A 21,255-nucleotide genomic window follows, 5' to 3' on the forward strand; every position below is an offset into this window, starting at 1 on the left:
GCTGCCGCCATCTCTCCTCTGGGGAGGGAGGACATCCAAGCCAGAGGGAGGCAGGGGTGGCCCAGGGCCGGCCCGCGGTCTAGAAGGGGTCAGGGTCAGCTCTGGCCCCGAGCAAGGAGCCTAGGGGCGCCCAGTCCACACTCCAAACTACCTGAGGTCGGCTCAGGCCCTCGCCTTGCCCGAGGGGGCGCCGCTGAGCCGGACCCTGACCCTCTGCACCGCTGGCAAGACGGACAGCAGTGGTGGCTGCAGCCCTCGCCCTGTCCCACCCTGTTCTCGGCTTGAGGCCGCGGGCCCAGAAGAGCAGAGGCTGCCCCGCCCCCATCTGTGACAGGAAATGACCACAGATGAGCGCGGGCTCCGCCAGCAGCTGGGACTGCTGACCAGACCACCCGGCCCCCACGGCCGCGAGTGCCCCGCTCCCTCTCAAGTGCCTGTGGGCCGCTGGGCCCCTGGCCTTGCCCGGAGGGCACCTCCGTCTGGGAAGAGAACAGACCAGGACAAAGCAAAGCCACTGACATCACGCGGCCCCACCCTGCGCTCTGGCTGAGGCCCCAGCCACACGGGAGCCCTGGACCCACTTCCCTCTCCAAGGACGCATGGCTGAAAGGGGGGTGGGGGCAGCCCGCTGGCGGGTGGGGGACCAGACGGTGGCTCCTGCGCCTGTCGAGGCGGACATTCCAGGCAGCCGACTCACGGCAAGGAAAAACCACAGGCAGGGCCAGCTCACACACGCTCACACACATGCACAGACACCGCATGCGCTCACACACACGCTCACACGCAAACACACGGTCACACACATGCACATGCGAACTCACACGCAAACACACGCTCATGCTCACACGCACACACACCGCATGCGCTCACACACAAACATGCACACTGCATGTGCTCACATGCATGCTCACCCACACTATGTTCACATGTACGCACACGCTCACACTCACATGTGATCACACATGCTCACGTTCACACGCACACACATGCCGCATGCGTTCACACACATGCTCACCCTCACACGCAAACACACGTTCACGCTCACATGCACACACACAACAGGTGCTCACACACATGCTCACACGCAAACATGCACACACTGCATGTGCTCACACACGTGCTCACACGAACACATGCTCACACTCACACACAAACATGCACACACACGCCACATGCGCTCACGCACACTCATGCTCTCACACACACACTGCATGCGCTCACACGCCTCTCACACACATGCTCACACTCACACAGTTGCCACATGCGCGCACACACACATGCTCACGCCTGCTGCTGCTGAACACCTACTGTGTGCCAGGGGAGCCGGCGCTGAGCCGGACGCCAGGCTCCCGCCCCACCACCCCGCAACCTCTGGAGGGGCCTGGCTGACCAACAAGATGGCTTATGCGCTGTGACAAGTGCTGTCAGCATAAAGCAGGGTGGGGCCCCCTCCTCCGGGCTGAGTCCGAGGCCTCTGAAGGCCTCTGAAGGAGAGACCCCACAAACGCCAACAACGGCCAGGCCAGGGGGGCGCCCGAAGCTGCTCCCTGGCGGGGTGGGGGGGGCAGGAGGGGGGCACTGGTGTGGTCTGGCTTCCACACCGCCCAGAGCGGAGGGGGCCCGGGGCCCGGAGGGGACGCACGCGGGAGGGCGGTGGCTGCCGCCAGGGATGTGCGAGGGCTCCCAGGGCCCTGCCGCTTTGCGTCGCTGCGACTCCGGGCGGAGACACCTGTGCAGACGGCAGGGGGACCTTCACGCACACTGAGACTAGAAAACACGAACGAGATCTGGAAACGTGCGAACACTACGTTACGGCCCCACCCACCCTGTCCTCCTGAGAAAGTGACAAGGAACGAGACCAAATGTCACCCACACCACCTCTGGCTTGTTTCGCGTGGGGAGGGGCAAGGCCAGCTGGCTCGCACGCACGGACGGGAACCGTGGCCTCGGGCTCCAGGGCCTCTGCGCCTTAGCCTGTCCCGCCCCGCCTGCTGCCCCTGCCGCCGGTCAGCTGTGCGTCAAGGCCATCAGCCTGCTCGCCTCGCCGTTTGCCTGCAGCGCCAGCTGTGCTGGGAGAGCGGAAGGGGTGGTCTTCCTTCCCGGGAGGCGGGGGCCCGCGGGTGCCAGCAGCCGCCTGCGCAGCCCCCTGGGAGAGCCGAGTGCCACTTCCACGTGTGGCATGTGTCCCTCATTGCAGGTGTAGGAATGCTGCGGGGGGCATGACGGGAGGTCCGGCTGTCCCAGTTGGGGGTGCCGGAGGAAGGGGCTCTCCTGCGCCTGGCTGTGGCTGGTGGGTCAGCCATCTGGAAGCCTTGGCCGGGCCCCAGTCGCCTCCCTGCAGCCCCCTTGACAGGGACACCTGCCCCCTGGGCCCACCTGGTGCTTGTCCCAACGACCGTGGCTGCAGTGCTCCCTGGGGTGGGGGGCTGGGCCCCCTTAGAACTCGCCGTGGGTTCTGTCCTGCTGCGGACCACACAGAAGAGAGGGCGTGGCAGGGGCCCCGAAGCAGCCGCTGTCCTGACACCACCACCCCGCGTGGTTTCCTGGGCGAGTACAGAGTCCTTTCTTACCTCCCACACGTTAGGTGTCCCTGAGATTCGACATGAGGTTGTCACGGACTCGCCTCTGGACCCAGGCACGTTGGCAGACGCCCGCTCGGCCCTGCAGTCCTGCGGGGGGCGGGCTCAGGGCGGCGGGGTCTCAGACCGGCAGTTTCCTCTGCCTCGGGTCTCGGCCGGCCGGCCCAGCAACTGCTGGGTGCGTGGCAGGCTGCACCCTGCAGCGTCGGCGCGGGGCAGACCCCTGCGGAAGTGCTTCCGGCCCTTTCCCCGGGGGCGCCCGCTTCCGCTCTGCAGTTTGGAGCGGGCAGCGTGGGGACGCAGAAACGTCGCCGCTGACCCGGCTGGACATGGCCGCCACCGGCCACCCGGCGGAGCCTCGTCTCCGGCGTAAAGCCTGCTCTGAGCGGGTGGGACACCTAAGGCTGCCGGGCTCCAGGCGACGTCACGGCACCCTCGGTGGCCTCGAGCCGGTGCACGCACCCAGGACTGGAGCCTGTGCCGTGGTCCCTAAGCCAACCTCCCGTGGGAACGTGGGTCTGCTACCCGCTTCACCCACGAAGCCCTCGCGGGACGACGGCCCCGCCCTGGACTTGCGCGGCGCGGGAAGGCCCCGCCACCTTCTCATCCTTCCTTCATGAACGGGAGCTCACACCTGTGACGAGGTGGCCCCTGTGGCATGAGACACGTGCTCGCCTGTCACGGCCTGCGGCCCCAAGGCAGATGAGGTTTCAGACAAAGCGGCCTGGATTTGAAGGCTGAACGCGAGGGAGGACACGGGGCTTGCGCGGGGAACTGGGGTGGGTCACTGTTGGACACCCACAGGCAACGAGGAGTGTGCCGGCCAGTCCTCGTCAGGGCCACGCACTGCGGACCGCCGGGGCGGCAGGCGGCCCCCGGGGGCACTGGCCCTCTTAGAAACCAGGGCCGCCTGGAGTGATGTCACTGGCCCCATGTGAGCGGTGGCGGCACACGCAGCTGCCTGGAGACAGGGAGCCGGTGGAGGCGGGCTCTTGTATTTTATGGAAAAAATATTTTTAACTAAAAAAAAAGAAAAGAAAAAGAAAAAGAAACGCTGGCCACCTGGTTTAGCAGACGTCGGTCCAGGGGGTGCGGCTGGAGCCGAAGGCGGGGCCTCGGAGGCGACGCCCGTGTCGGGGAGAGCAGCCCCGTTCAGACCGGCGGAGAGTTCGCTTTGCACGCCAAGGCCACTGTCCTCCCTGTCACACATGCACTTCCTTAGTGTGGCACTCTCGCGCCTGTGGGTGTGCTCGCACGTGCACAGATATCGTGGTTAGCTGACGCACTTAAACTGTCCGCTTTAGTTACCTATACCCTACTGTGTACGACGCAACGCACATCGCGTCGACCTCCATCCGAATGAGACGTAATTCGGACTAAGAACAGACGTTTGCGTGCGGGGACCATTTCTGCGACGTCAGTATCTTCAGACTTCGCCCAGCTGGTTCTCGTAGCCCCGGCGGCACCGACGAACCACCTGGAACTTCCGTGCTTCAAACCGCAACCCGGGGGAGGCGTGGACAGCCGCCCGCAGACGTCTCCTCTGCCCGGCACTGACAGCCGGCATGCGGCACTGTGGCCGGCCCCCCACACAGCGCAGTGAACCCGGGCGGAGCCCCACGACTCTCGCGGGCTCACCGCAGAACCCCCTGAGGGCCGGGAAACGGGACACCCTGAGTACGGGGCACTGCCGCGGCCTGGGCACCAGCTGCTGCGGCCGCTTCCCCCGGGCCGCGGCTCCTGCTCGGAGCGCCGACGCGCCGAGCCGCCGCCGGGTGGGGGGGCCTCGCTTCCGTCTGGGGAGAGCGGCCGCCGCGTGGTGGGGACGGCAGCATGCACTCGTCCACCTCTGCGGCTACGGCGGGGCTCTGGCCGCGACGGTGATGGATACCTGCACGCGCACGTCCCTAGCTGTCGCTGGAGAAGGCCCATGGGTGAGCGCGGCCAGCGCCCAGACCCCGGCTCCCAGGCTCACTTAGGAGCCGGGGGCGGGGTACGGGGTGAGCCCCGAGAGCCTGTGGTGCCAGCAGGGAGAGAAGTGCTGAGACATGAACGAAGGGGTGAGGGGCCCGGGCCCCGGCGGAGCACGCGGAGCGGCAGGACAGGGCGGCAGGACAGACCGGAGACGCGAGCCCACGCCGACAGGTGGGCGGGGGTCTCTCCGCGCGCAATCCCCAGTACCTCAGGCACAGAGACGAGGCTGGTGGTGCCCCAGATGCTCACGGTCGGGCACCGGGGGTGGGGGGAGCGTTGTCTCCTCTTCAGCAAGCCAAAATCCTGGCCGGCTCAGAGACACCTATCCGCATGCCACGGGCTAGTGGCTGCCACGGCTCGGCTGGCGCTGGTGGGTCCAGACGGCATTGCACTGAGCAGCAGGGGCCGCAGTCCACAGGGCGCTGGGAGTCCCCCAGCCCTTCGTCTCCACGCGCCCTGTCACTCAGCGGTCTAGGCTGGTTCCCGCCTCCCCCAGGGAGAGCGGCCAGCCCCTCGGCCTAAGCCTGGCAGCACCCCCCGCACTGCCTTCGTGGTGCCGGCAGGTCCCAGCTGATCCGGGGAAGGGGAGACAGACCCCAGCTATCTACAGAGGGGCAGCAAAGCCACAGCGCCATGGCGGTGGGGAGAGGGAAGGGGGAGCTGACATCTTTGCGGCCCATGTACGAGAGGTTGGTGGTATGAGACGCAAATGATTCAGAGCACTATTTGAGTTTACGAGAGCAAGTCCTTCATAAAGAACATTAGCTTTTCAATGTTATATAGTTTAAACATGTATTTACAGTCATGTTTTTGGAAAATAACTTACCCGACCTGTGAAACTAACGTAGGGAAGAGGCAAGAGAATGAACACGTTAAGCGAGCCACGGTCAGAGACCACAGCCCGGCCGGGGCGCCTGGAACAAGGGGAGATTCCGCTGGGGTTGCCGACAGCCCTTCCGCACACCTGTGCAGGGGAGCCGGGCACCGACAGTCAAGTGGCGCCCCACACAGAGTAAGCTCGTTCACCCCCTGTGGCTAAAGCCGTGGGGGACCTAGGGTCAGAGGCGGAGAGCCGCCGCGGGGGACCTAGGGTCAGAGGCGGAGAGCCGCCGCGGGCCTTCCGGGCTCCGGCGCCTTCCCTTCCCCGCCGCACTGTCCGTCCTCGTCAAAGGAAATGGAACTAAAGAACGAGATAGGACCTGAGTTCCTCGAGCAGCCCGGGCCCCCCGCTCTCCGCCTGAGAGGAGACCACACTCGTCCGAGCATGCTGCCCGTTTTCTAACAAACTTTCCTTCTGACTCGAACTCCGGCGTGTGTCGAGTTCTTTCCACGCTCTCCACCAAAGGACCCTCTCCTCCACGCGCAGGGCCTGGTCTCCTCCTCGTCCCGGGAAACCGCCCTGTCCTGCATCGGATTCAACCAGACCCTCAGGAGCCAAGTCTCAGTGTGCTTTGTTTCAACTCTGTGTGGTCACTACCCTTTTGACGCTCACACTGTGCCATCTTTGGCCAGCGAAAGCCTCTCAGGTTGGCTCCTGACACGTGGACGGCAGCCCGACCAGGCTCTTGCTATCTGGTGTGAAAGGACACACCACGCTCTGTACACTTCCTGCCGTGGACCTGGCATTGGGGCTGCCAGATCGAATGCGGCAGGGAAAATACATGTGCTGAAAAGTACTCGTTTTTCTGAGTCTGCACATACCTAGGGGCCCTGGAGGAAAGCTCCCTCTGGCCTCCCTCAGATCCCAGCGTCTTTCCCGCGAGCTGGGAGGCCCAGGGCCGGGCCAAGGGAACAGGTTTCTTTCTCCAGCCTCCGCTCCACGTCGACAGTCTCCCTTGCCAGCCGGAACCCAGCAAGAAGGGGCTCAGCTGCCGGCAGGGCAGGCTCGCAGGTGCATGCTGTCTGCCCTGGGCACCCGAGGTGGGTAAGGCCCGGCCAGCCCTCACCAGGACCAAGTCCAGCCGCAGCAGTCTCCCAGGGCCCAGGCCCTCCTGGCTCCTTCCTCCGCCCCTCTCACAGGCAAGAACGCCCAGGCCAGTGTCGGTGGCCCTGGCAGGGAGCAGGAGACCAGGTGTGGGGCGTGAGGCTGAGCTCACTGAGATGCCTCCACACTGGGCCCAAGGGACAGGTGCCCAGCCCACCCCCACCGGCTCTGGCCCTGGCCACCACCCAAGCCCCAGGCACTAGTAGGGGGCTGGGGCGAACAGACCACAGGCCCCACGCTGCCCTCACACCTCTGCGCTCTTGCTGGGGGCGGGGGGTGCCCAGAGCAAGAACAGAGATGAGAAAGGACTGTCCACCCTGCAGCCTGGGGGTCGAGGTGGAGGCTGCACGGGGAGGAGGCAAAGGGCAGGTTCTCCTGCCCTGGGAGGGGCTGCGGAGATAAAAATAAAACCCGCGAATTGCCTCCTGAGGTCGTGGTTGGGGCCCAAAGGCATCCAAGCCACAGGCTGGATGAGCTCTGCACCCGGGCGCCGGGCGGGAGCAGGGAGAAAGGCTGCCAGGTCCACGCGGTGTGGGGCGGGGGGGCCAGGCTGGCTCAGGCCTGACCTGGCGGGGCCACTGCCACCTGGACAGCGTCTCGCCCGGGGACCAGATGTTTGGGGCGGAGGGGCGGCCCTGCGCACTAGCCATTTAGCAGCACCCCTGGCCCCACCCACTGCTGTCGGTGGTTCAGTCTCCAAATGTGGCCAGGTGCCCAGATCGGAACCAAGTGGCCCGGAGCAGGTAGGCCTTGTGCCAGCAGCCAGCCTGCAGGTGTCTGGGTCTGCGGCTCCCTGCAGCTGCACCCCTGGAACTCACGGCTCAGCCCCCACACCAGCCGACAACCTAGCCGCCCCCTTCCTCTCCTGCCAGCGGCGAAGGGTGGGGTGAGCCGCAGGGCAGCGGTGAGGCTGGAAGGAAATGCTGAGCAGCAGCTCGGCAGCCCTGGGTGCCAGCCAAGGGCGCCGCTGCCAGGCACAGGCCCTGTGGGGCGGCCCCACTGCACTGAGGGCAGAATTCGCACCAAGAGGGCACGGCCCGCTCCAGCCCTAGGACCCGGCCCCCCACAGCTGGGGAAACCGAGCCCGGGAGGATGTCTGTACCCCAGGTTGAGGCCTCCCAAGGACGTCCTGGGCAGCCAGGCTGGCAGGGCGCTCCCGCTGTCCTGGTCCTCAGCCCAGATCCCACGGTGGCCAGGGGCCTGACCACTGCCCCCTAGGGGCCGCCAGTGGGAGCAGGCCTGCACTCTCAAGGGCATCAGGTCCCCTTCATCCTCCTCATAGTCCACCACATACGGCCGTGTCCCTGGCTGGCACACACAGGGCAGGGGCCCACATGGCTCCCTGAAGCAACGTCAGTTATCAACACACGTGTTTTACTCCATTCGAGAACCTGCTGGAAAACTCACGCTCAAGCTCCTCCGAGAACCACCTCGCTCCAGGGCACTCAGACACACGCCTCACACACACTCCTGCAGCCCTGTGGGAAGCGGCGTGGCCCTCACGGGGGTGGGGGTGAGGGGGTGCCAGCAACACAAGTGCCTTCCCCGGCTGCTCAGGAAGGACACAGGGTTCTCTAAGCCAGACACCAGGCAGGTGCTGTCACAGAGCCTCACCGGGGCAAGGCCCCACCCCGCCTCCCGAAGCCCGGCCCCTCCACGCCCACTGTGAGACCCGCCTTCCTCTTCACCTAGAGGGACTCTGGAACAGCTGGGGCTGCAGGCTCCCGCTCCTTAAACGGCACCCCTTCCTCAGGCAGCTCCAATTCTGACCTGCCAGGGCACACCCTCCAGGCCACCCCCACTTAGGCCCCAGGAAACGACAGAGACCAAGGGGCCCACGGCAGGCCAGGGGTCCCCGGGCCCGCATGAGCAAGATGGCTCAGAGTCACTCAGGACCCAGGTCCTCAGAGCCTGCAGGGCACCGACTGCCATCTTTGGAGGAACGGGGGCCTTTCCTGCCCTCCACCCTGAGTCCCTAGTGAGACCCTCACTGACCCCCCACTCAGACCACGGGACCTACTCATACCCCCCCACCTCAGCTTGGAAATTCCCTGACCCCCTCGTGTTGTCCCAGGGCACTTTTGCCACCTGCATGCTCGTCATGAGGCTGCCCCCCGCCCCTGAATGTGAGTGCCCTGAGGGCAGGGCTGGGCCTCCGCTCAGACCTATACCCACAGCACACGTTACTAACAGGGGGCCAGCTGGGGAAGGGGCTGCCAACCTGCCACTCTGGGGCCTCTGTGGCTCCTCCCTCACCAGAGGCTGGCAGTGGCCTCGACACTAAGGTGGCTCACACCAAGCAGAGGGTCCAAGCCGGCAGGGCCATTTATTCCAGTGGCTCAGCCGCGCAGGAGGGGGAGCGCTGCTCATTTGGCCTTCAGGTAGATCTTGGGAGTCTGCCAGCCCGCAGGGGCCTCCTTCAGGCCTGCCTTCAACCAGATGCGCCTCAGGTCTCTCTCGAACTTGATCTAGGAGGACAGAGGGGGGCCACGGACTGGTTTGTGGCATGGCCATGCATTCCCAGCCACCCCGGCCCCAGGGCCCACACACACCTGCTTCCTTTTCAGGCGCCCTTCCCGGACCTTCCGCCGGAGGAACCGGGTCCTCTTGACCAGCTTGCGGTACTTGTGATGGTTCATCTTTCGCCGGCGGATCTTCAGTACGTTTTTGCACTGCATCCGGGGTGCATCCTGCACCCCCTCACCCCCCTGCTCGGTCCCTTTCCCCACCTGGGTAGGCGGACACTCGCAGAACTGGGCTGGAGCCACAGTCCCTGGGACCCCAGCATTCAGTCTGGGCAGGACGTAGCGGGCGGTCAGCCAGCTCTCCAGGGGGCTGATGGACATCTTCCTGGGGACCAGCATCTCCTCAAGCTCCAGCTGAAGCCCCCTGCCAGGGAGGATGGCAACCCCATTTGGGCCTGTTGTCTGTGTGCTATAGCGGGGCCTGCAAGCACGGCTGCCCAGCACTCCTGAGACAGGCCAGGGCCGACTGAGGCCTGTAGGAAACAAGATGGCAGTTAATGCCCACAGGCTACCCTTGACTTCAGCAGGGCCATCTGGGCCTGACACAACTGGGGAGCAGAACCTCCATCGCAGACAGGAGGGACTCGCACCTTATTCCTGGCCTGAACCTCTTCCCCTGTTCTCAGGCCTAAACTTCCCCCTTGAGATGCTTGGATGATGCTGGGGGAGTCTGTGTGGCCAGGCCCTCGGCTCCGGCCGCTGAGGCAAACCAGCTTAGTCCCACATTCCTAACCCAGGGATGGGTGTGCATCCCGCCCATCTGTCCCCATGGGACCTTACCTGCCTGGGGAACGACCCTGAGCAGCTGAGAAGTCAGTCGCACCAGGAACATGGTCTGTGGGTGACGGTGGCCCCAGGAGCACAGGGAAGCTAGAACACAAGCGCCCGTTGAGGCCACGCGGGAGCGCCCGGCGGCGCGGGCAGCAGCCCCGGGCGGGCGGGCAGGAAGGAGTGGGAACCGCGGTCCTGCTCCGACCCCCGCATGCCGTCACCTCGTCATCCTCTCCCACCGTGAGGATGTTATTTCGAACACCACTCACTCCCTAAAACGACCAGACTCGGCACAAACCCCGCCGCTGCCATTCCGCAGCTGCACGACTCTGGGCAGGTCACCGACCCTCCCAGAGCCTCAGCTTCACCCCGCGACAACCACCATCGGGGCGGTGCTGACATACCAACGCACAGAAGGCCGTGACCCGCGCACCGTGGCCGCGGGCGGGTCCCAGGCCGCGGAAGGGCGGTCCCCGTCCGGCAGCTCGCTCAACTGTCAGTGGAGCCTGCACGCCGCGGCCGCCCGCCCACTCTCTGCACACCCGACAAAGGAGACTCAAACGGACCACTCCGCAGCGGCGTTCAGCCACTTCCGGTCCGTTCCCAAACCGGCCCCCAGCCCAGCGTGCGGCCGCTCCTCGGCCCCTACGCCCAGCGCCCCCTGGCGTCCTCACTTCGCCCGACTCCGAGTCGGTGCAGGCCCCGCCTCGCCCAGAAAGCGGCGGTTTCCGGCCAGAGGAGCTCGCCAGCTCCGCCCTGCCCTGCCGAGGCGAGAAAACCACATTTCCCACAATCCCATGGGATGCCCTCTGCGCCTGCGCGGCCCCGCCTGCGCCGCTACCCGACCGGGCAGGGGCGGGTCCGCCCAGGCAGGCGGAAGTGGAACCTCTGGATTGCGGAAGGGATGTTCTCCAGGCGACGGAAATGGAGTTTGTGGAGCGACGGAAGCGGTCAGCACTGCTCTCGCCCGCTGGGGCTGGAGGTGGAGGACCCGGAGCAGCTGAGCTTGCGGGGCCCGGCCTCCCCTCATCCCCACCCCCACCCCTGAGGCCGAGAGTGAAGGTGACTCACAGGCGATGGCGGCCCGGGCCGGGTTCTCGTTCCCGCAGTGCGGACACCAGGAGTGCTGAGCCGGGTGCCGCCCCATCCCCCGGGTTTGGCGGCCTTCTCTCCACCAGGCCGGATAAGTGGAGGCCTGCGTCTAATGCGGGCTAACTTGTTTTTCACATAGGTGGATTTCCTTTCCTTTTTAAAGCAAACTCCCAAATGTACCTGTGGAAGGGAAAAATTAGGAACTTAAATTTTTGTCCAAAAATGCAGGCCCGTGGAGGATTAGGTTTGGCTGAGCCCGTTTTGCTACCAAGGCACCACTCACCTCTGGTCCGCAGAGGCCCCGTTGTCCGTGCTGGCGCTGGCTGGGACAGACAAGATCCCTAGAATGGACCTGCAGGGGCACCTGGTAGGAAAGGGATGGGGGGACGCAGGTAGAGTCCTGTTTGTGACTCTGCCCGAGGCTTGCCTTGCAGGATGGTCTACTAGCCAGTCTGCAGTGGATGGTCGGGCCTGGTCACCCCAGGCCCCAAGCTAGCTAAGCAGTGTGCATTGGATACACTAGTAGGAGGGCAGAGTCACCGCCTCCCAGCTGTGTCCTGCAGCGAGGCCGTGAGACGCTGCTGTATCCTCACCTCCAGAGGGACTGCTCTGGGTTCCCAAGTAGGAAGGTCTGTGAACGTTCCTTCCAGCCCACCTCACTCCCACTGCACGGCTTTGGGTTTTCATGATTTGGTCTAAGATCCAGTCACCTGGACCCTAGCTGCATACCCTGCCACTCTCACATCTCCTTGGCTGTACTGAGTTCCAGACACCTATGTCCAGGCCCACTGGTACCAGGAAAGCCATATCCAGTTGCTTCCCACTTGCACAGAGGTGCTGGTCTGGAGTGAGCTGACACTAGGTGCGTGACAGGCCCCGACAGCCCTGGATTCTGAGAAACAGCCCCAAGGCCCACCCTGCTCATCTGCACCCACCTGCCTGTACACTCACGGGCCACCCACCCTGAGGGGGAACACCACCCGCTTGACACGCGTGCCATGGGTTCCAAACCAGTGTCTCACGTACAAGCCACTTTATCCCCTTCAAACCTTCCCTTTGTCCTCAAGGAAGGAGGCTTTGTCAGAACATTCAGACAGCTCGGGTCCACAAAACCTTGGACAGAAGAGCGGGCGCATAGGAGCTCAATACAAAATTCAACTTTAATGAGATCAGAGACGGCAGCGCAGACATACCACTAGAACGGGTACTGCGGGCTGTGCACAGTGACAAGCAAGCAGAATGACAAACTACAAATTCTTTAATGTTCCAAATATCCTGAGTAGAGAGAATTGTGTTTAACCACATAAAATGCATATATAGGAAACCTCTATTTAGGAGCTGGTGGCCTGCACTCAGCATCGCACAGATAAAAATATACGACTTTCAACACAGATCTAAATACCTTCACATTTTAAAAATCAGAATTCTCTACACAAGTTTTAAGCTGACAGAATTCAAGTTCTGAGTTTTCATATGCAGCTTTAAACTTGTATTAACACATGTTTATTTACAACGTGGATAGAGAATAAGGGGCTATTAAGGCCATTTTCTCATTGTGAAACACTGCAAAATATGTACATAAGTACAACCTAATATAGGCAAAGGTTCTAGAGTCCTGTTCTTGGTTTAGAGTCCTGTTCTTGGTTTAACGTAATTGGTTATCGATATGGGAGTGAAGACAGCCTGTCATTAGCACCAATCCACACCTCCAGGATGTGCATGCCTGCTTCTGCATCGAGCTGCCGCGGGGTGCGGCTGGAGGGACCCTGTGCCGGACGGGTGCGCACTGCGCCCAGGCCGGCCTACAGGGCCCCTTGCTTCCATCTCCAAATTCATCACGAGGTCCAGAATCAACAGCCATTCACAAAGAGCTGAACCGTAGGGCAGTCACGCCGAGGGGTGCAGCCGAGGGTGGACAGGCCGCCCTCCGGGCCGCACCTCACCTCCGATGTCTGCTGTGTCCAGGGTGGTCCCGCTCGTAGCGATGGCCTGTGCGCTCGTAAGACCGCGAACGCTCCCGTCGCTGATCTCTGTAGTAGTGACTTTTCTTCTTATATTTTCCAGAATTGTCTGCCCGTTCCCGGGAGCGGCTCCGGGAGTGGGATGAGCTGCGGCCGCGAGGCCTGTGTGGCTTCTGCGCGGGGCACTTGCAGTCCTTGGACTTCCGGTAGCTCCTCACCTTGGAGCCCTTGTAGGGAGCACCACGGGGCGCCTGTCTTGGCGGCGAGTCACTCCGGCTCCGTGAGCGGCTCTGAGACTTGGACCCACCGGATGTCGAGCCACTGTCGCTCTTCCTGTGAAGCACAGCACCGCCAAGCATGTGACCACCTGCCTGCCCCGGGGAAATGCCCACCCGTCCCGGAGAACCCCCAGCAGCACCTACCTCCTCTTAGGAGAAGCAGACCTCGACGGGGACCTCGAGTAGCTCTGCTCACGGCTCCCGCTCCGGCTCCGGCTCCCTCGGCCCTTTGGCAAGCTGAGGACAGGTAGGGAGTGGTCACACACCTGACGTCACCCCGGCCCGCCACACGGCCCGCTGGGGCACCCAGGCACTCACCCGTTCACTGGGCTATCACCCTTGGCTTTCTTCGCGCCCTCCACTTTCCTCCTGGCGTTCTTCGCAGACAGCGGGGAAGCCTTGCTCCCTTTAGCTTCTTTGGGGGATTCTGCTGGGATCAGATACCGGAAGTTCAAACCTGACCACCAGGAAACTCGTGACAGGGTCAGCAGAGCAAGATGACACACTTCTACGGTCTAATTGCCTTCCTGCTCCCAGCTGCAGATTCTGAACCTAAAGGTACACCTCAGAGATGCAGGCAGCCACCTGCCTGGCTCGCTTTCCCTCGGGGACTGGGGAGGGACATCGTGCTTGACTCTAGAACCTGACAACAATCTACCACCTTAGCTTTATACGCCTTTTCTCAAGAGACAAGCTAACTGGGTAGAAAACAATGAAGACAAAACCCTTTAGGACAGCAGCCCCCGGTGCTCCTCTGAGCATCTGATGCCTGATGTCCTGCGGCGGAGCTGAGGTGGTGATGCTGGCGCTGGGGAGCAGCTGCAGGTACACATGAAGCTTTGCCCACCTGCTGCTCACCTGCTGTGTGGCCCGGTTCCTAACAGGCCACTGACAGGTACCGGTCCACAGTCCAGGTGTTGGGGACCCCTGCTTAGGAGGCCTGGCCCATTTCACAGATTTCCGAGTGTCTGCAGTAGACCCCGGGGCCTGCCGACTGCTCAGACTAAGTGCAGATGTGACCAGGAGCGGCCCTGAGGGGAGCAGGGCCACCCCACCAGGCAGAGGGCTGACTGCCGCACCCGACACTCACCCGGCTTGGGGGCAGGCGAGAACCCCGCAGTGCTGTCCAGGACCTGCGGGCCGCCGGGCAGCAGGCCCCTGGCTTGTGCCTTTGCCTCTTCAATGGCATGCTTTCTCTTTTCCACTTCCCCTTCCAGGTGTGTCAGATCCACCTGTAAAGGCCCGAACCCATCTACTCAGACCAAATGCTTTTTGTCAAACACAAATGTCCACATCACATGAAAAAACATGAAAGAACCTTTTTCCTTGTATAAAGCTGCAGGATTTTTAAGCAGATTTCTTGAATTTCTTCTTCGGTTGCTCCAAACACAAGAAACCAATGGGGACGGTTAGGCAACGGGATCTGTAAACACAAAGGCCGTCGCCATTATTCCTGTCCTTGTTCCCAGGGCGATAAACACAACCCCACTGGTCGCCAAGAGGGAGGCTTCTTATTGGCACCGAAGACTGTGACTGGAACACAGCCTCATTAAAGCTGCCCAGAGGCTGGCGGAAGAGGCTGGGCGGAGCCCCCGGCGGCGCGGCACTGACCTCCAGCGTGCGGGCGGCGAGATAAATGCAGGCGCAGGCGATGCTCTCGGGCTGGAACCTCACGAAAACGTCTGTGCGAAGGCTGTCGTTCATGTAATTCCTGAAAACCAAACGCAGAAAGAATTGCAACGCCCCAGGCAGGCCAGGGTAGTGGCTGCACCATCTAGCCGAGTCACTACGCCTCTAAGTAGTCTACTACTAGGACTTAGAGCTACACAGTCCTGTCACTCTCAGGAGTTCAGGGGAAAACATTCTAACTGCTTTTCCTGAATACAGGACAGGAAGACAGGGGAATTACTAAAAAAAATTGTAAGCTGGCTGAATGTCAGATAAAATGTGCTGCTATGAAAGAGAACCAACTTTAACTTTACTTTTCCCTCACGACTTTTGGGCTACTCTCATGCAAAGCACAATGCCTCAGAAAGAAAATGTCTACTGTAGGGGTTAAAAAGCATTTGATTAAAGAAATCTAAATGCTCGGAATCCATAGTGCAGAGAAACATGCAAACTCAAACGATGGCTGAGCGCACGGCCGGCCACGGCCTTCCTGAGACAAGTCGTCCTCTTGTGCTCCGGCTCGTCTAAGGCTTGCGGTCACCGCCTGGCCTTCTTCTCCACGAGAGGGTCCGCTTGGAGAGGGGGAAATGCCCTTGGGTGCATGGGGACACCATGCAGAAGAGGCTCAAGGCCCAGAGGGAGGTCCTCTTCTTGGGCTTATCAAAGAACCGTTTCCAAATTGTCCCATTTCAACAAGGAGTCTTAAAATGAACATTCATAAAATCAGACAAGAGCAACAGAACACTGCAAGTTTCACCACGATCAGTACATTGGAAAACTTTATCATACTTTAGAAAATATAAAAAACAAGACATTTGCATTTTTTAAAAAATTAAAGGATTTTAAAAGGGGCTACATTGAACATTTTGCTTATAAATACATTTCTCTAGCATTTCATAAACCCAAATCAGACCTCACCATATTAACTTTATCAAGATTGCAAACACAAAGGATTACTTCCACAAGGAAACTGCTGAATGGGTCGTATGTTTACTGCTCCCAACGTATCCCAGTTATGGCAAGCCTCGAGTCAGGGTGCCACCACGGGTGAGCCAAGTCATGCTGTGACTTGACTGACACCAACCCCCCCCCCCCGCCCATCTTCACCCTAAGCCCTGGAGAAGGTGACACACACCCACTCAGAGATTTCCCAACAGACCCTATACGTGCTGACCTGGGGGACAGGGCTCTGGGAGCACGTGCTCCAGGCACCAAGGCTGCCCGAACCAGCGCACTGCAAGTGAACAGTTCACACATTTGCAAACAAAACTGACAGTGACTTTTTTGGTTCTGATAAAACATTCGTAGTACTCAAATAGTAACAATATTAATCGATTAACTTTTAAGTCCTAAAAACAGTACAAAGTCCTCAAAACATCTATTTAAACTTATTGCTATATTTGAAATGTTACAATATAAAAGTGTCCATGGAATAGTTTAAAGATGCATACCTTTTATAAAAACGTGTCAATACTTTTGTAGCTGCCGGAAAGAGCAACTTGAGAACTTTTGGAAATGACATAATCCCATATTGAAGCCTGAATACCCATCAGCCAATTGTCACAGCTTTCCATTGAAATTTTTTTTTAAATGAGAGGTACTGCATCTTTATTGCACAGGTACAGCAGTTTTAAAAGGACAAAATTCAAGTCAAGACAGTTACCGACTCTAATGAATACAGTTACCAAGCAGACGGGATTAACAAGCAGCACAGCCGTCAGACACAGCAGCAGTCGGCCGGCCGCACTATACTAGCGTGCGCATACCACCATCTAGAGCCCGCCTTCGGTGGAGAGCCTGCACGGGGTTGGCTGAGGACGCCGCTGTCCCTGCACCAAAGCGCTTGGACAGTAGAGGAGAAGTCTTAGTCACTTACCCTCAGAGGCTACCCTTTGATTGAAAGAGTACAGAAAAGAAAAGTCAAAACAGGTTCTCTATTAGACACAGCACCAGACAATTCAGGCAGCAAGAACCTGACCCCTAGACTGAGCTCCGGGGGAGAAATCCACAGAGCTCCCAGCACTGAACTGTTACTTCAGGCTTCGTTCCTAGCCCTGCCTGTGAAGTCGGTCCCCAGAACTGCTGACACGCTTCATAACCCCCTTCTCCCATGGGGCTTGCTCTAAGGCACTTAAAAGTGGTTTCACAGCAGGTGTAAGACTGCTGCGTCCACGCTGGCACCTGTGGGAAAGACCCCGATGTGCCAGGTCAACAGTGCCCGCAGGGAACCCGCTGACTCAAGGGGCTGGGGAGGGTGTGGGCCAGCTTACCGTCACACCAGGGCCCAATATGGGGGAGGCTGGGTGGCGTTTACACGCAGGGACACTGGGCACTCGGACAACTCCAGCCCACAACCACGTCATGGGACCGACTACCCACTGCCCCAGCGCCTCAATCAACACAGTCCTGCATTGCCCTTGCTGGTCTCGTAAAACAAGGAAGGTCAACTCACCATGAGGTCTGGACCAGGTGTTGGTTACGCTCACACTCCAACACCTGAAGGTACATAACGATTATCTGGAAGATACGGATCAGGGAGTTATTAGCAAGAACCTCGAGGAGCCGGCATTCAGGTCTCGAGGGCGTCCACGCAGCACACGAGCGCCTCACGCTAGACCCGGGGCGGCTCCTGGTGCGCAGCCCGGCCGGAGGCGAGTGTCTGCGGATGGGCCCGCGCCCCGCCGCCACAGCCAGGCAGGCTGCCGACCAAGCTGCTCCCGCAGCGGCCGGTTTGCTTCCTCCTCGTCCACACATGGTCGTCAGTGCGGTTAGCCTGCCCTAAACATCTCTGTGCCCCAGTCACCGGCCGATGCAGAACGCGGTGTGAAAACTCGCAACAAACGAAGACGAGCGCTCGCGTCTCCGGTGAGTAACGTACCGAGGTTCTGAATTACTGCTGGAGAGTCAGGTAAGAGAAGAGACACAGAAAACCCAGCGAACAGCGGAGGAAGCACAGACACAAACGGCAACCTTTCTTTCTTTCGAACGAGCTTTGTGTGCAGGCAGAGCACAGGCCCCGCGCGGCGGCTGCGCGCCCCGACTAGAACTTGCGGCGGCAAAACTGCGTTAGTTCGTTTCTAAACGAGAGGGTTCAGAATTCTTCCAGTTCCCTCATAAAAGGAAATCAGGCATTAAAGGAAGCAAGTTTAGAAAATCGGCTATTGGAAAAAATATATGTAAACTGACAGATTGCATTTTTGCAAGTTCACTGGTTTTCAAAGTTCAAACTTATGACGTGCCATTTCCAAAACTCTTAAAAACATACTGTTAAAACGAACAGACGACACGAGAAGGTTAACGAGCACAGGATACTCTCCGATTACAAACGTAAACTAGAAAACCAGGTCGGGGACACAGTTAATCCTCTTCCGCGGTTCGCTCTGGGTGGGAGCGGCGCGGGGACTCAGGCGCGCTCACGGGCAGCCGGACCTCATACCCACCTTGTGAGGGTGCTTCACGTGGACGCAGAAACCCAGCTCTTTGAGAACTCGTCTTTCCGCCTTTATAATTTGGTTCTTTAAGTTCACGTACTCTTGATCCAATAGTAGAGGTACAGGTTTCCTACAAAGACATCGGGATCACGTAAGGCAAACTCTTTCGCGTGCCTCGAGCACCTCCACACGTGAGAATCTATGACAAACACCACAAAACACGTGCTAAGTAAGAAGTTCATGTCATCTCCTTTAACCAACCAAACCACGAAGTCTCCCTCACGCCCCCACGCTCACTAACCCTCCCCCCCTTCCTCGCGGAGCAGCAGCGCTCTGGCGCGCCGTAAGCACCGCCTGACCACCCCAAGGGTATCGAGGTCTCACAAGTACTAAATACACTCTGGCTAAAGGTGCAAGTGTATCTGCTGAGGATGAACGAGAATCCAACAGAAGCGCATCGTTTGAACAGCCAGAGCTGTTTTCCAAAGGAATTCCATTAGCTTTAGGAACATAAAATCTGGGGACAGGTCAAGACAGTGGTTACCAAGGAGGGAGCAATTCTGCCATCCTGAGGCCACATGGTCATGTCTGGAGATGTCTGTGGCTATCAGAACTGTAGCAGAAGCTGTTTACGTCTAGTGCACAGCAGCCAAGGATGCTGCTAAACACCAAACAACGAACAAGACTGTCCCCACGACAAAGACTCAAGCAGCCCAAAACGTCAACAATGCCAAGGATGAGAACCAGCTCTAGAGCACTCAGAAGCCGACTTGGGAAAACCAGGAAACCAATGCCAGCAAAACTGTCACCACAGTGCCTAGTCCTTACTGTGGTCCTGTCACCATACGTCTGCCAGGCACCCCCTGGCCACCGGACGCTCTTCTGGGCACAAGTTTAAAAACCTCACACCCTGAATTTTGCTTCAGAGACATTAGTGTAAGTTAGCCATAAAAACATGGAAACAGTTAAAACAGATCTGATAAAAACTCACCTTTTCTCTCTCAGATGTCGAAGGCGATGAAACACGTTCATGACATCCCGGATGCGTCTTGGAGCCTCTTCTATTTTGGAGGCCAGGTGAACGCAGGCCATTGACACATGCTGAAACGCAAGCATTACCACACGTGGATGTCTGTTCCATCCTGACGGCGTCCAAGAGCTTTAGAAGGGGGCTTAGGAGCAAAGAGGAGGTACGCCCGGAGAAAAGGCCACCACGGAGACACCACTGACAGTACAAGGGGCTTCCCGACCCCTGATGCAGCGCTCTGAGCAACCCCGCAAATCAACAAACCCAGGTTTGCTCTCGACGTATGTCTGCAGGCGAGAAACACAAGGGGCCCTCACCTCCATGGAATGCTTCACGAAGGACTTGGTGTAGAAGAACCGCTGGAATAACACCTGCCCAGTAGCCATAGCCACCTGGAAAAGAAAGATTTCCGCCAGTTTTAAACGCACAACTCGAGGGTTTCGTGGAACTCCTGACACCGAACTGAAAACTAAGACGTTTTACACGTCCACAGAGACTCTCCGTGCCCGTTGCCTCGCCCCCCCGACCGCCCGCGGCGGGCCGGCAGCGGTGACGCGCTGGGCCGGGTCCCGGGCGGGGTCAAGGGCGGGGGTGGGCGCCGGGCGGGCCCTGCCGCCAACAAAGGGCTCGGCTGCCTTCCCCGGCGCTGGCGCGGCGGTTACCTCGGCCAAGGCTCGCGGCTGCGCTCACCTGCGGCAGGCGGAGCAGGATGCCGGCCGCCTGGATGAGCTCGCAGCCCACCACGCGGAGGTCGGTCTCCGTGTCGGTGTCGAGGCCGCTCGACATGGACGGCGTGAAGCGGAGCTTGTCGTCAGGCAGGAGACAGTTCTCCAAGGTGATGAGCACTCCGGAGTACAGCCGGTCCCCGATCAGCACCCCTTGCGACCCAGGGGCTGCGCTCCCCGAGCCCGGGGTGCCAGCCGCTGCCGCTGGGGCCCCCGGTCCCGGAGCCCCGGCCGCGGCCGTGACTGCCGTCGCAGCCGCTGCCGCCGCCGCCATTTTGTGCCGCCGACTCCTCTTCGGGCTCCTTCCCGACAGGGCGACTTCTCGCGACGCTCTACGGCCGGGACCGCCCCGCCCAGCCGCGTGCCATTGGCTCGACCCGCGGGCGGCCCGGCGCCGCCTTGCCACGATTGGCTGTGAGGCCTGCCCGTCAGCGTCGTGGCTCACGCCGGAACCCGGCGTGGGCGGAGGAAGGCTTGTTACCCAGGGGAACCCGCGGCGCCCCGGCGACGCCGCGGTCCGGCCCTTAACCCGGAATCACTAGCTGCTAGGTGCTGCCCCGGGCCTTCCGCTGCGTCTGCACTTTCCTCACAAAGAGCGGGGTGCTCGCGACGCCCGCACCACAGTGGCAAGGCTCCTGGGGCGGGGGAGGGGGGGCGATGTTTGGCTGACCCCGAGGGGTTCGCGGGCGGCACGCTGGGCGCGGCGATCCGCCCCCAGGGCGCAGTGGTCGGTGGCTGTTATTCCGCTGAATTGCGTCCCACGAAACTACTGGGAGCCTAGTGGTCCGGGGCTTGAGTGGAAGGGTGAGGCCTCGGAGGCCCCTGGGAGGTGGTCGAGAGTGTCAAAATTGATGACAGACCTTAACCCAGATCGGAATGGGACGGAAGGCGCCCACACACTCGTGTGGTGGGGAGAGCCCCCACCCCTTAACTTCCTCTTCCCTCGCCGTGGTGCTGCCTCCATTTTCCTCCGGGCAGGCCGGGACTGCAACGTCCGGATTGCAGTCTCCCCCCATCCCAAATAAATTCTTATTGCCAAGGGAATATATGGCTGGCTTTTTGTTTACATTCGGCGCATTTGGGGTCGCCCAGGATCCAGACGAGACTCCCGCAGCTCCAGGGCTGGGAGCAAACGACCGTGGCGCCCACAGAGCCACCTAAGCTCGCTGCTTTCTCCCCTGCTTGGGGGCTGAAGTTTTCTCCTGGTGGATCCCGTCATCTGCGCTTTGCGTTCTGAAGA

At 60.5% G+C, this 21,255-nt stretch overlaps 2 protein-coding genes across 6 annotated transcripts; both read right to left on the reverse strand.

Moving 5' to 3' along the window:
• Window positions 1-8,839: 8,839 nt before the first annotated feature.
• Window positions 8,840-10,459, reverse strand: AURKAIP1 (aurora kinase A interacting protein 1). The gene is made up of 4 exons (XM_016144466.2): window positions 10,238-10,459; window positions 9,843-9,932; window positions 9,090-9,535; window positions 8,840-9,005 (listed from the first exon to the last, which is right to left on the reverse strand). Exons 2-4 carry the CDS (start codon window positions 9,892-9,894, stop codon window positions 8,904-8,906), a joined length of 600 nt encoding a protein of 199 aa, XP_015999952.1. The 5' UTR covers window positions 9,895-9,932; window positions 10,238-10,459; the 3' UTR covers window positions 8,840-8,903.
• A 1,603-nt stretch (window positions 10,460-12,062) lies between these two features.
• CCNL2 (cyclin L2) lies at window positions 12,063-20,315 on the reverse strand. 5 transcript variants are annotated; one of them, XM_016144460.2, is made up of 11 exons: window positions 19,981-20,315; window positions 19,608-19,682; window positions 19,255-19,364; window positions 18,273-18,393; window positions 17,285-17,349; window positions 14,776-14,875; window positions 14,483-14,587; window positions 14,255-14,396; window positions 13,483-13,594; window positions 13,309-13,401; window positions 12,063-13,219 (listed from the first exon to the last, which is right to left on the reverse strand). In XM_016144460.2, exons 1-11 carry the CDS (start codon window positions 20,287-20,289, stop codon window positions 12,865-12,867), a joined length of 1,587 nt encoding a protein of 528 aa, XP_015999946.2. In that variant the 5' UTR covers window positions 20,290-20,315; the 3' UTR covers window positions 12,063-12,864. The 5 variants fall into 5 exon arrangements, with proteins under 5 accessions (XP_015999946.2, XP_015999948.2, XP_015999950.2 ...); XM_016144462.2 differs by having other exon boundaries at window positions 13,483-13,591; window positions 19,981-20,309; XM_016144464.2 differs by lacking the exons at window positions 18,273-18,393; window positions 19,255-19,364; window positions 19,608-19,682; window positions 19,981-20,315 and adding an exon at window positions 16,709-16,722 and having other exon boundaries at window positions 17,285-17,340.
• Between the last annotated feature and the right edge of the window lie 940 nt (window positions 20,316-21,255).

Source organism: Rousettus aegyptiacus, unplaced genomic scaffold (assembly GCF_014176215.1).
Source record: "Rousettus aegyptiacus isolate mRouAeg1 unplaced genomic scaffold, mRouAeg1.p scaffold_m13_p_1, whole genome shotgun sequence".
Classification (NCBI taxonomy): Eukaryota; Metazoa; Chordata; class Mammalia; order Chiroptera; family Pteropodidae; genus Rousettus; species Rousettus aegyptiacus.